At 41.5% G+C, this 14,490-nt stretch overlaps 1 protein-coding gene across 2 annotated transcripts in view; it reads left to right on the top strand.

Moving 5' to 3' along the window:
* The window catches only part of CPNE3 (copine 3), a 65,814-nt gene that overhangs the window by 16,641 nt on the left and 34,683 nt on the right, over positions 1-14,490 (top strand). For both annotated transcript variants that reach the window (XM_048841141.2, XM_048841142.2), the window contains exons 2-4: positions 5,321-5,460; positions 6,529-6,708; positions 11,430-11,504. In XM_048841141.2, the coding sequence (XP_048697098.1) occupies positions 5,329-5,460; positions 6,529-6,708; positions 11,430-11,504 (387 nt within the window). In that variant the 5' untranslated portion in view covers positions 5,321-5,328. The remainder of the gene's footprint in view (positions 1-5,320; positions 5,461-6,528; positions 6,709-11,429; positions 11,505-14,490) is intronic.

Here is a 14,490-nt window from a genome sequence, read left to right as displayed (position 1 = left end):
CAAGAGCTTTTGCAACTGATATCATGTGTGGCAAGCTATAATGATTTCAGTGAAGAGGCCAGTGTCCATAATACAAGACAGTCCAGTTCTGTGACACCTACAGACTTGAGATGCTGCATATTTTTGTCAAGAAGTGCACTCTTAAACAGACTCACCTGTTCATTCACTCATCTCGAATGTAGTGATAATGAAACTAGTTGTATTTGACCACAAAATGAATGTCCATTAAGTTGGAGTAAATGATCTCGGCTGCTGAAGGCAAGTCCCACCTACCTAGTTACATCCTATTTATGAGGTCTTTCTATGATGGAAAAAGAGCGACTGCACTAAAATTACTGACACAGCCGTGCTTTGGTTTCAAAATAAGCTTCAGTGTACCGTCAGTCACGGCCATGTTTTGGAGCTATCTGATGTTTGGCATTGTTACTGCAATCTTGCAAAGGAAACTGACATTGAAACTGTACCCTCTTACATCAGTTGTAGATCTTCATTCAAGCAAAAACTCCAAGCTGATATTGGGGATTTATTTCTGTTCAGTTCATTGCCTGAAATGGTCTCCTGCTGAGAGACAACCACTCTTCGTTCCAGCCAAGTGTAAATAATCTATCCATATCACAAATGATGTATTCTTTCTAAGATGATAGTCACTCCCATTTACCATCCCCAGGAGGACATATTTCTGTCACTGGTGCATGTTGCATTGAAAATTTGGGGAGATACTTTCACACCTTGGTCAGAAAGTTTTCAGTGTCAGTGGGGATGATGCAGCTCCTCACATTCCACATGGCCTGTACATGTTCCTGCACCTGCTGTATGAAGGCCAATCTCTTGAGGGCTATTCTGATGAAGACACTTTTGAGAAACAAGAATCAGTGAAATTCAAGGTGCATAGTATAGCTCAAGATGTTGCATATGGTGGAAAGAAATGGACACAGAACCATATTTGTCTTGCAACAAGGTCAAGAAAATTTGTTAATCTTATCCATCAGGTTGGCCACTCTATTAGTTAAGAAGCAATCCTGAAGATGGACACAGCCCTAGCATAGAAAACCCTACAAGCTAGATGCTGAGAATGTTGCTACTGGTCCTCCCAACCTGGTTCCCAGGAAACTTGTTTGATATACAGCTGACAATGTTGACATAAATTATGCTTCTCTGGATGGCAAAAAAAAAAAAAAAATCCATGCAATCCAGGTTGCTGCTTGGCAAAGAGGGCCCAGCCCCTAATCTGATCTTGAATGATCAAAGCCCTCAAACAGCGCACTTAGTGTTCCTGATGCAATTGATGTGATCATAGCAGCCAATATAAGAAATGGTGAAGCTAAGCCAATATTGACAGATTGTGTTTGCTAGGAGTGGTACTCTGAATCTGAAGAAAGCTGCTGTGCAGGAAAGAGCTTCTAATATGGCCTTTATCTTTAAACATCAAAATGAGGAGAATGCAAAGTGTGGATGGACACATTTCAGCCAGTGCACGTGACAACAGAACCAGGAATAACTACCATTCGATACTTGCCAATTATTCAAGCCTCTGCCCATAAGCTAGGCACCCTCAATACTGTTGTATGGAGATGCAAACATGTCAGTGTTTGGGTAGTAGTATGTGATTCTAATTATTGTTGAAGCTCTCTACTGTAAACTGGTGGTAGGAAAATGGAACATACCAGAGTACAGAGAGTGACGTATTCCATAATTAGGCAGCCTCCATATCTTCCAGAAACTTAGACCAGCACACACACAGGCTCCAAAGCTAGCAGGTGCCTGGATTGAAAGTTGAGTTTTTGGAGCATGTTATGAATGGCAAGTCATATGTCAGAGCGATGCTGGTCCACAAAATGACATTTCAAGTATTGTGGTATGTATTTCATCCACAACTCTTGGACTTAATAGCAACGCATGATCAAGAGATTAAAGGGGATGTTGTTAAAGCATATCAGGCACATTCTTATGGTAAGCTCTCGTCAGTCTGTACTTCACAAAGATTTCAAAATCTCACCTCTGCAACTAGCAAAGGTGAAGGTAGTGTGAACGTAGTGTGAACTTCAGGTTGTGGTGGTAGTACGTGTTCAGCAGTGCCCAGAGGGAAGGAAATTGGGAGCTGCCTCTCCACCTTCAAATGAATACTTCTTGCTATGTGGCCGCACAAAATATGCAAGATAGGGTGCCACCTACGTCATAGAAATGCATCAACTTCCATCTCAAGTGCTCCAGGTTCCCTTGCTGGAACTCCGTGTCGAGAGATCATGACAGAATTTCAACCGAATGACTCCTGATCAGAGCAAGAAAGGCAAGTCTTGGTCATGGCTACAATTCCACCTTACTCAGCCCTCACTTTCCAGTGACACCATCAGTTTCTAACATGTCTTGGATTGGATGACTTGGGGAAGGTGAAAAGTACAGAAGCATTTGTTTTTAAGCTGTGTGGTCCATAACACAGGCAAAGAAGCATGTGCCATTTTGTTCACACACTTGTGGTCATAAGAAACACTACCCCCCACCAAGTAATACAGGTACTCCCCGTCAGTACCTGGCTTGAGCAGGGGAAGCTAATGATCCAACCAGTGGACCAAATTTGATGATGAATCCTGGTTATGTGCCACCTGACGCACGCTAAGAAGAATCACTAAGTATCAGGTACATTGGAACAAGGTGGTATCAGTTCTCTATATCTGCATGTGCCTGTATGAACTCATGCTCTCCTTCACCTGCATCGCTGACTTCTGCACCCTGTTGTGCAGCCACAGAGTATTGCCTCCATGCAATCTGCAGATACTGGTGGCAATGGCATGAACCGAGGCACCAGACCTCTGTCCTCCTGTTTCCAGCCCATTGTATTTGGAGGAGAAACTATTGGATTTGGGCAGTGGGTTTGTCTCCAAACTAGTTCCTGGTAGTGAGCTCTGCGCATGTGGAAGAAAAATGCATTACTTGTGGGAGGGTAGTGTTTTTTATGACCTCAAGTGTGTGAACAAAATGGCACATGCTTCTTTGCCTGTGTTGTGGACCATACATCTTAAAAATAAACCTCTCCTGGGGAGCAACAGCTTGATACAAACTATAAAAGCATATCTTCAGTACATAGACATAGCTTTTTAAATAGCATCAGTACATACATTTCATAATATTAATGACCAGCATGATCCAGGCTTTCATTTAAGATCTTACAGGACACTTTAGGGATAGACACTATGAAAATGTGTTAAGCATAGTGAGTTTGTCAGGCCTGTTAGGACTTGGCTGACAGAGTAACAAGCCCTTTGCCACTGGCACCAGTGGGCCTCTGGTTCATACTAGACAAACAGGAATCATACACAGATGTTCAATATCTTCATCAATGATTTAGATAATGGCATAGAGAATACACTTAAAGTTTGTAGACGATATCAACATGGGAGGGGTTGCTAGTGCTTTGGAGGCTAGGATTAAAATTCAATATGATCTGGAGAAGTAAATAAGATGAAATTCATTCAGTAAGGACAAATGCCTAGGTAGGTTTTGGAATCTCCATCATTGGAGATTAAGAGCAAGTTAGACAAACATCTGTCAGGAATGGCCTAGATCAGTGGTCCCCAACCTTTCTGTTGCAATAGCATATTCATGTCCCCAGAAGAGTGTAGCGGGCGCTGGACAACCAGCCGCTGAAATGCCGCCGAGAAGTGGCATCATCAAGAAGCAGCGGCATTTTGGTGGCAACGCTTCTTGGCGTTGCTGCTTCTTGGCAGCATTTCGGCAGCGGGTTGTCCAGCGGAAGCGCTCCCTTGTCAATAGGTGGGTGCACATAAATGCCCTGGTGGGTGCCTTGGCACCTGTGAGCACCACGTTGGGGACCACTGGTCTTCCTAACACTAAGTCCTGCAATAAGTGCAGGGGACTGGACTAGATGACCTCTTGAGGTCCCTTCCAGTCCTATCATTCTGTGAAGACTCAGCTGAAGGAACTGGGGCACAGAAGAGCCTTGCCTTCTCCCTAAAGGACACTGACCAAAACGCAGCCGACTGTCTTGGTAGCGGTGAGGACTCTGAGGGAGGGAATTGCATTTAGGTGTTCGCATTTTTTCTATAGATCTGTAACTCTTCAGCTTTCTCTCTGTGTGTGTGTGTGTGTGTGTGTGCACGCGTATGTACACATATGACTTTTTAAGAAGTTCCTTTGCAAAGCCTGCATTTTTCCTTACTTTAACTGTTAGGTGGTATAAACTGGAGTACCCATGAGAGTGGAGTTCAGGAAAGAGTGTGCGTAGGCTTCTGAAAGAATTTGGTGGGTTAAGCAGACAGCTGAGGGTAGGGTTGACTGCAGGGTCCAATTTTCCAAGGAGTTGTTCCAGATGGGAATGCTTGAGAGGGCAGAACTAGAAACACTGGACACTGCTCATGTTCAGTTGGTTTGGAAGCACATGGGATCGAAAATTTGGAGCCCAAATCAGCAGACTCGTGACTGTTCAAGTGGGGATTCAGCCAGGGCTGTAACAAATGTATTACCAAAGTTAAGCTATAGTTTAATATTAAACTAAAAATAAAACATTATAACTGTCCTAGAGTAAGAGCTGGAACTGCAGTCCAGGAACCAGATGGTGATGGACTGCTTGTGCAGCACTTCTTGCTAGTGGGCCTCCTTTGGGTTCAAGGAAAGACTCGGGATGCTTCAGAGGATGTCCAAGAAAGTTTATAGTAGGCACTTACGGGATAATATGCTCCCAGCTAAAGTTTTCCTCCTCCTAACCCTCGTAATTAGAGGTTGGCTTTAGCCCAGGATTTTATATAAATTTTAAAATCCTGCTAAGTTCTTGGCTTCAGTATCCTGTTGCAGAGAGGTGCATATTACATATGCATTGTGTGTGGGAATTAATTTCAGCTCTGAATTTGCCAATTTTCCTTTTCAATTAGTTTTTGTATTATGTGACAGTGAAGACCTTCATATGGGTGTTTTGCAGCTTAATCACTTAATGTTTATTAAGTGCTTTAAGAACTCAGGGTGAAAAGTGTGCCAGAAGTATCTTATTTAATTGATACGGTTTTCTAGTGCTATTTCCAGTTTCTTACTTTGGTACCCAGATGGTTTGAGAAGCCTGAATCTTTCATCTTGTATACACATTTTTGTGTGTTAATGATTGGAATGAAGTTTTTTTTATTTAAATGAAGCTAGAAGTTTGTTACAATATACGGATATGTGCCAGTGTGACTTGTCCAGGTAGCACTTAGAGCTCCAAATCTTGCTCTTGAGAGGCTCATACTACGCCTACTTCCTGATGCTTTTAGGTTGCATCTGTTTATTTTTGGAGTCTATATTTTTTTTAATATTTAGTTCTTCTACTTATTTCCAGATTAGCAGATGGCGGCACAGTGTGTAACAAAGGTGGAGCTGACCATCTCCTGCAACAATCTCCTGGATAAAGATGTTGGTTCAAAGTCGGACCCGCTGTGTGTACTTCTCCATAATACAAGTGGGCAACAGTGGTATGAGGTAGAGTATGACACTTTTTTCCTAGAATATTCTTAAAGTACAGTCTGGCTGAGTATTTCTAACAATGAAAATAGTGAGGTACTAGAGTTACTTTCAATAGTTCTTATGACTTACCAACTCTACTAGATACTTCGGGCCAGAGTGTGTGTGTGTATCAATCACGGACATGTAACCTGCTACGGAGCTGCACCGTGCGAGTGGTAATTTTATTTTATCTAGGTTCTCATAATATCTGAGGCTATGGCTACACTACATCTTAAGTTGGTATAAATTATGTCTCTCAGGTGTGAATAAGCCACCCCCTGAGCGACAGAAGTTAAACCTACCTAAGCACTGGTGTGGACAGCGCTATGTCAGCTGAAGAGCTTCTCCCACCAGCATAGTTACCACTGCTTGCAGGGGCTGGAGTAATTAAGTTGATGGGAGAGCTCTCTCATGTTGGCATAGCTGCACTGCTAGTGCAGACGCTCCACACCATTATAAGCTCTGTGGTGTACCCATAGTTTAAGTGTAATTTCCCGGGGGGCCCTGCTCTCTGCAGAGAATAGACGGGCAGGCAGCAGGCCTTCTGGTGTACTGGAGGAGCTAACTCAGAAGCAGCAACTGCTCTGTCTTCTAATGGAATAGTGTGTGCTTGCCCCCAAAACTGCCAGTATTGCCCTTTCTAATGATTTGATGTCTTCCTGTTCTCTCATTGTTTGTTCTTGTCCAGTGTGATGATTTCATCAGGACTACTAGGTTTTTCAAACATTTCTGAGTTCATCTCTCCCAGCCTTCACTTTGGACAAAATGTTACATTTTATTTATGAAATGTCCAGAAGTGACTGCATTTCACTGGTGGGGGAACTGATCCTTAAATATGCCTTGTCTACCACACCTGGATTTTGTAAAATTTAGTTTGTAAAGTACTTTCTACTGGATGAAAGGTGTTCAGAAGTGCATATTATTATACTTGTACCTAGCAGGGCTCTTGGAAGCCTAGCATGAGATGTGAATTGATTTGGCCACCAGCATAGTTGTATGAGCCAGTTGATGAACATCTTGGTAATGTGACTTTTCTATTTGCAGGTTGATCGCACAGAAAGGGTTAAGAATTCCTTGAACCCAAAGTTCGCCAAGAGGTTCCTAATTGATTACTACTTTGAACTGGTTCAGAAGTTTAAATTTGGGATTTATGACATTGACAACAAAACCATTGATCTAAGTGATGATGACTTCCTGGGAGAATTTGAATGCACACTGGGACAAGTGAGTTCAAACAGTGCCTGAGCATGTACTACAGGGAATATGTTTGTGACTGGTTACTCCTGGCCTCCCAGGGTGTCACCTGATGTGCTGCGGTACTACTGAGCCCACCTGTTCCACCAGCCTGGGCTCCCTTACACTGTCGTGCTGAGCCCCGCCTGCAAGCCTCCTCCAGCACACACCCAGCTGCAGACAGACACAGATACTGAAATCAGCACTCATGGGAAGGCTTCGGCTTAGGAATGACCCAGCACTAAGTTCACACCCCCTCTGGAGTGTAAACCCAAAATTGTATAGTCTTGCACTGCACAGAGAACTGTACAGTGTAAGCTCATGAAATTTGCTCCCTTCCTCAGTGTGGAGGAAGATGTCCATAGCTTTTTGCCCCCTCATGTATGAATTCCACAAACTGATTTTAGAGAAAACAAAAACCACGTTTATTAACTGCAAAAGATAGATTTTTAAGTGATAAGGGTTAGCAAACAGATCAAAGCAGATGGTATTGAGCAAATAAAACAAACATGCAAACTAAGCTTAACACACCAAAGAAACTCATTACAAGTAAAAAGAAAAGGAGTACTTGTGGCACCTTAGAGACTAACACATTTATTTGAGCATAAGCTTTCGTGAGCTACAGCTCACTTCATTGGATGCATTCGGATGCTGTAGCTCACGAAAGCTTATGCTCAAATAAATGTGTTAGTCTCTAAGGTGCCACAAGTCCTCCTTTTCTTTTTGCAGATACAGACTAACACAGCTGCTACTCTGAAACCTGTCATTACAAGTAGTAATTTCTCACCCTAAATGTTGTTTTAGGCAGATTGCAGAGGTTCCTGAAGGTAAACTGCTCTTGCTTGCAGTTTAAACTCTAGGTATTTCTTTCACAGGCCAGACACCTTTTCCAGCCTGGGCTCAGTCCTCCTCTTGCCCCCTCCCTCTCCGCCCACCTTTGTCCTTGTTTCTTAGATGTTTCCAGCTGTCATCCTGGGCAGGGATTCAGTGAATAACAAATCTTGATTACATCCCTCCCCTGCCTGAAATAGGTTTTACATATGACAGGAATCCTTTGTTTTCCTGTGTGGTTCCTCGCCCCCCCATCAGTGGAAAATACTGGTATTCTATCATGGAGTCCAGTGCCAGGTTTCATAATCACATGACCCTGCAGTGTCAAAGCAGCCATGAGTCAAAGGCCGTTTGTAGCATCCCAGAGATTAGCATCTTTAAAGACCCATTGTTCTCCCTAATGGTCCATTGACTTGTCCCCAGCTAGCCAGCCAGACGAATTGCATTCTGTCTGGTGGGCATTCCCCAGGTGCAAACACTTTTGTACTACAGATGTACAGTCTATATTCCTAACTTTTAGATACAAAAATGAGACAGGCATACAAATAGGATATTCACATTCAGAAAATCATAACCTTTCTAATGATATCTTACATGTCTGATCTTGGACAAAACATCATAGTTATGCTATAATCATATAATATTTCTATGAAGAATATGGGGTGTAGTGTGTCAATTTTATTACCCACTTTGATTTCTACTAAAACTATGTAATTGTAAGCTTACTTTAAGCATGCCTCTTTTATATGCATTGACCTATAACCACGCTCATGAGGGGATAGCACTCGTAAGTGAAGAATAAGAGTCTCTGCTAATTTGTCTACACTTAAAATGTTACAGCTACTTACTTATGTGGACTGGAAGAGTTCTCCCATTGGAGTAGGTAATCCACCTCCCTGAGAGGCGGTAGTTAAGTCAACGGTAGAATTCTCCATCAACCTAGCACTGTTTACACCGGGAGTTAGGTCAGTTTAACTGCGTTGCTCAAGTGTGTGGATTTTTCACTAATTTCCTTGTGTAGACCAGGCGTAAGAGTCTCTGCGAGTTTGTTTTTCTTTCAGTTCCGCACATAAGATCATTCTGTGAGCACTCGTCTTGAGGTTTTGTCTAATGTATGCTAGTCGAAGTAGAATATGAGAGAGAGAATATTATCTCTATCACAAGAGGGTGAGATCTTTTATTGGACCAACTTCTGTTGGTGAGAGAGACAAGCTTTTGAGATCTTCTTTAGGTCTGGGAAATGTACTCAGAGTCACAGCTAAATACAAGATGGTACAGATTGTTTAGCATGAGTAGTTAACACACATTTCAAGGGATCATTCAGGTGACCTGTTAACACTTCTCTAGTCATAGGGGGAAAAGAGGCTGAGGGGCAAGGTTTAACTGGGTTATAGATTGTTCCAAGAAGTCATAAATCCAGTATCTCTATTCAGTCCATGATTTTTAGTATTTAGCAAAATTATGAAATTAAGCTCCCAGGCCCAACTGTAAAAGGTTTTGTTCAGACGTCCCTTGAGAATAACGACTGAGAAGTCAGATATAGAGTGATCGCTTTGTGAAAAGTGTTCACCTGACGGTGATAAGGTACTTTTGTCTTATCATTTTTTTTTGTGTGAGTTCATTCAAGACCATAGTGATGTTGTTTGGGCATTTAGTGCATTGGAAGAAGTGTACACCTCATGTTGTGATACGCATGTGAAGGATCCATGGATCTTAACACCCCCCACAACACACAGTTTCGACCATGCTAGCAGTGGAGGTATGTCTGCAGGTTTTGCATCTGTTGTTCTTGCAGGGTCTGGTGCTGCTTTTAGTTGGTGTGTCCTGGTATGTGGGGAGTTTGCTTCTGATGAACTTGGAGAGGTGGGGGGATTGTTTGAAGGCCAGAAGTAGGGGGTCAGAAAATTTCTTTCAGAATGTGGTTCCCATCAAGTATGTGTTGTGATTATCTGATGATAACCCATATTGGTACCTATGTGGAGTGATAGGTGACAACTAGGTGTGTGTGGTCAAAGGAGGTTTTATTTCTGTATTGAAGCAGGTTCTATTGGGTTATTTGGGTGGCCCATTCCATAAAGTGATCTATTTCTCTGATTCGGAGTGTCCTTGTTTGGTGAAGGCAGTTTTAAGTGTGTTTATCCTAGACTTTCTCCTGTCAGCATATTCTGTGGTATCTAAGTCCCTGGCTGTAGATAACAGATTTCCTGGTGTGCTTGAGGTGCTTACTGGACCTCTGAAGGTAGGTGTGGTGATCCGTGGGTTTCTTGTACATTGTTGTCTGTAGGATTCCGTTGTCGAAATTGATCTTGGTGTCCAGGAAGTTGTTGCTAGTGTGGGTGTGTTTTAGAGAGACTTTTATGTGTTGGTGGTAGTTGCTGAAGTTGTAGTGAAAATCTATGAGGTAGTTTAGGTGTCTGTCCAGGGGATGAAAATATCATCTATGTATCTCAGGTATCTTATTGGTTTCATGCTTGTGTTTGTCCAGAAATTCTTCTTCAAGGTGGCCCATGAAGAGGTTGGCATATCTCTGGCTGTAATTAAGCAGATTGCTGTTTAGAGAACAGGTGGACTAGGAATAAATGAGAAATGATAGTTAGTCACTGCCATACAGAATACCCAAATGCTTGCAGATTCCAAACTACTGTTGTCATGACATGACACTTGAGCTATTAAGTCAGGCTCCATAGAAAATCCTATAGTAGCTATTAATCTGTACCTTAAAGCATTGTAACAGCAGCATGATACTCTTCCTTTCTGCAAGATCAAAAACAAGATCATGTGGCATGATTGCAAAACATTGCAAACATCAGTGAATTATATGAATTGCTAATTTTGAGGCTTTTTAATGAGGCATCAGGTTCCAGTGCATCTGGGCTAATTTCAGGTATTTCAGGACAATAATTTCAGGTATTTTTAGAAAAATTCAAGTATCTTATCTACCTACAGCAAGAAGTCCTTCTCTGCACTTGCTAATTTGCCTAGATAACTGGCATCTAATTGGAAAGTGAAACTATGGAATTCAAAGTTGCTGGCTTTTCTACTTGAGCCTCTTCTAGAAGGAAAGTTTAGAGATTCCAAGATGGGGAAACTAACAGCACAGTGCTGAAAGTTTATTTATGAAGGTTCTTGTTGCTGTCATTACTGTTCGCTTCAGCGAGAGACAAAGAAAAGTAAATTGTCTTCCTAAAAGACCTTGTCTTCCTGTTAATGTTGTTACTCAGTGCAGTTTGTTCTGCGTTTTGACATAAAATTATGAAAGGGATCTTTTTGAAAGAAGTTTCTGTCTTGTCTCTTCACATTCTTTTTAAAAGATACTCCCCCCACCTCCCCAAAAGAGGAACTGAGTACTAGTAGAAGCTAAGCCTGAAATTCTGAATGTAGGTAAAATAACAAAATAAAACATAGACATACTATAAAACAAAAATGTACTTTTTCAGCAATCTGATTGCTTAAATTATTTGCCATATGTATAAATCCAAATGCAATGTGTCAAGAATTAAGGGATAGTCTAATCTCACAATTTCAGGCATCCTCCCTGATATATATTAATGTACGTATGTATGTATCATGTCAGATACAAGCCATCTTTAGCAGCTATTCAGGAAAAGTCCTTATTCTACTGTTGAAATTATTGGTGTGTAAAGGATTTCTTGTAGTTCTTACCTTGTTTTTACTTCTGTCGTGTAGTCAAAGTTGCATATAGCTTCATATCTTTTAAATATTATCCAAACATATTGAAGGCTATAAGAAATAAAAGTAATGCTGGAGTTCTCATGGTAGAATAGTTTCCTAAAATGGAATATGCAACACCACTTGTTTCTTTCAATGTGAAAAACTGTTAATTGTCAAGAGTTATTATAATTTAACTTTTGTTTTGACAGATAGTCTCCTGCAAGACACTAACAAGACCATTAATGTTTAAAAATGGCAAACCTGCCGGGAAAGGAAGCATTACGGTAGGATGATACTTGGCTTTTTCCTTCTAGCATATAGCCCACAAGTTGTTTCTCTTACTGAGTTAAATGTGTTCTATCACATCATAGTAACAGGAATATTTCTTTCACAGCTGTTTGTTTGTAGCTTTCAATTTATAAAACAGTACTTCTGTGTTGACCAACTTATCAAAATCAGAGTCTTCAGAGGCTCAAATAAACTCAAGTGGGTGAACACTTTTTATTTATTATTTATTTATTTAAACAACAAAAATCAAATTGCTTCTTTCAATTACTTACCCTCAGGTCCTGAGCAAATGTGGACTCTTATTAGTTTTTATTTTCTTCGCAAATGATTTTACTTTCATCTCAAGCTGTATCCTACATAAACAGAATTAGGATAGAAGTCTAATGTAGTATCATGATACCAGTGTGGTAACTAGATAAATGGCTAATATTTAGTGGTAACCACTGTAGGTGTGTCTAGAGCTTTACAAATAATTAAGGCGGTCTGTGTCCTGAGCAATATATAATCTTTTCGGCAGAGAACAGCAAGAGGTTACATCAAAAGGGTAACTAGGTAATGGAATTGAGACACAAACGTTAAAATTCCTGGTCTTTACTCTTTTTTCTGTAGGAATAGATCTATTTAAAGTTACCAATCTTTAGGGCTACTTTGAAGTTTCATTATTGCTTTAGTTGGTCATGAGCAAACACTAACATATATACAATTATTGGGTTGTCAAGCAGTGAGTGATAGAACTGTAGATTTGGCAACCAATAAGAGTATAAGCAACAACCATGCTGGCATTGAAGGGTATTTCTTGATGTGGGAGCTGAGTGGATGGAGAACCCATTAATGATCTTTATTTTGGGGTCAGTTTTGCAGCATCAGTAGGGGCTTTTAACCAGTACTAGGGTGGCTAGAGATATTCAGTTAATATGGACTCTAAGGCCAGAAGGGAATCTCATGATCATTTAGTCTGACCACCTGCACTTCACAGGCCACAGAACCTCACCCACCCACTCCTGTAATAGACCCCTAATCTCTGGCTGAGTTACTGAAATTCTCAAATCTTGATTTAAAGACTTCAAGTTACAGAGAATCTACCATTTACGGTAGTTCAAGTTACCCATGCTCCATGCTGCAAAGGAAGGCAAACCCCTCCCAGGAGCTCTAATTGCCCAAGGGGAAAATTTCTTCTTGACACCAAATATGGTGATCTGTTAAATCTTGAGCATATGGGTGAGCCCACAAGCCAGACACCTAGAAAGAATTTTCTGTATTGACTCAGTCCTCCCTGTCTAGTGTCCCATCTCCAGCCATTGGGGATATTTGCTAATAGCGGTCGCAGATGTGCTATGTGCCATTGTAGGCAGTCTCATTATACCATCCTCTCTGTAAACTTATTAAGCTTTAGTCTTGAAACAAGTTTTTGCCCTCACTACTCCCCTTTGAAGGCTGTTCCAGAACTTCACTCCTCTGATAGTTAGAAACCTTTGTCTAATTTCAAGCCTAACCTTATTGATGGCCAGCTTATATCCATTTGTTCTTGTGCCAGCTTTGGCCCTTAACTTACATAACTTCTCTCCTTCCCTGGTGTTTATCCGTCTGATGTATTTATAGAAAGCAGTCATCTCCCCTCAGCCTTCATTTGGTTAAGCTAAACAAGCCACGGTCCTTTTGTAAGGTAGGTTCTCCATTCCCTTGATCATCCTAGTAGCCCTTCTTTGCACCTGTTCCAGTTTGAATAAATCTTTAACGTGGAAGATCAAAATTTCACACCGTATTCCAGCTGAGATTTCACCAGTGTCTTTTAGAATTTAATTACCCATGTGGAACTGTATCAAATGCCATACTAAAATCCAGGTAGATTAGATCTACTGCATTTCCTTTGTCTAGAAAGTAAGTTACCATCTCCAAATAAATAAATAAATTTAAATCTGGTTGGTTTGGCATAATCTACGTTTTGTAAAACCGTGTTTTATTTTTATCCCAATTATTGTTTACCCCTATGTCCTTAACTACTTTCTCTTTCAAAATTTGTTCCAAGATCTTGCATTCATTGAGGTCAAACTAACAGGCCTGTAGTTTCCTGGATCATAGAATCATAGAATATCAGGGTTGGAAGGGACCCCAGAAGGTCATCTAGTCCAACCCCCTGCTCAAAGCAGGACCAATTCCCAGTTAAATCATCCCAGCCAGGGCTTTGTCAAGCCTGACCTTAAAAACCTCTAAGGAAGGAGATTCTACCACCTCCCTAGGTAACGCATTCCAGTGTTTCACCACCCTCTTAGTGAAAAAGTTTTTCCTAATATCCAATCTAAACCTCCCCCACTGCAACTTGAGACCATTACTCCTCGTTCTGTCATCTGCTACCATTGAGAACAGTCTAGAGCCATCCTCTTTGGAACCCCCTTTTAGGTAGTTGAAAGCAGCTATCAAATCCCCCCTCATTCTTCTCTTCTGCAGGCTAAACAATCCCAGCTCCCTCAGCCTCTCCTCATAACTCATGTGTTCCAGTCCCCTAATCATTTTTGTTGCCCTTCGCTGGACTCTCTCCAATTTATCCACATCCTTCTTGAAGTGTGGGGCCCAAAACTGGACACAGTACTCCAGATGAGGCCTCACCAATGTCGAATAGAGGGGAACGATCACGTCCCTCGATCTGCTCGCTATGCCCCTACTTATACATCCCAAAATGCCATTGGCCTTCTTGGCAACAAGGGCACACTGCTGACTCATATCCAGCTTCTCGTCCACTGTCACCCCTAGGTCCTTTTCCGCAGAACTGCTGCCTAGCCATTTGGTCCCTAGTCTGTAGCTGTGCATTGGGTTCTTCCGTCCTAAGTGCAGGACCCTGCACTTATCCTTATTGAACCTCATCAGATTTCTTTTGGCCCAATCCTCCAATTTGTCTAGGTCTTTCTGTATCCTATCCCTCCCCTCCAGCGTATCTACCACTCCTCCCAGTTTAGTATCATCCGCAAATTTGCTGAGAGTGTAATC

The sequence above is a fragment of the Caretta caretta genome, chromosome 2 (assembly GCF_965140235.1).
Source record: "Caretta caretta isolate rCarCar2 chromosome 2, rCarCar1.hap1, whole genome shotgun sequence".
Classification (NCBI taxonomy): Eukaryota; Metazoa; Chordata; order Testudines; family Cheloniidae; genus Caretta; species Caretta caretta.
The sequence above is the reverse complement of the archived record's forward strand: the minus strand, read 5'-3'. Positions and strand labels throughout refer to the sequence as shown.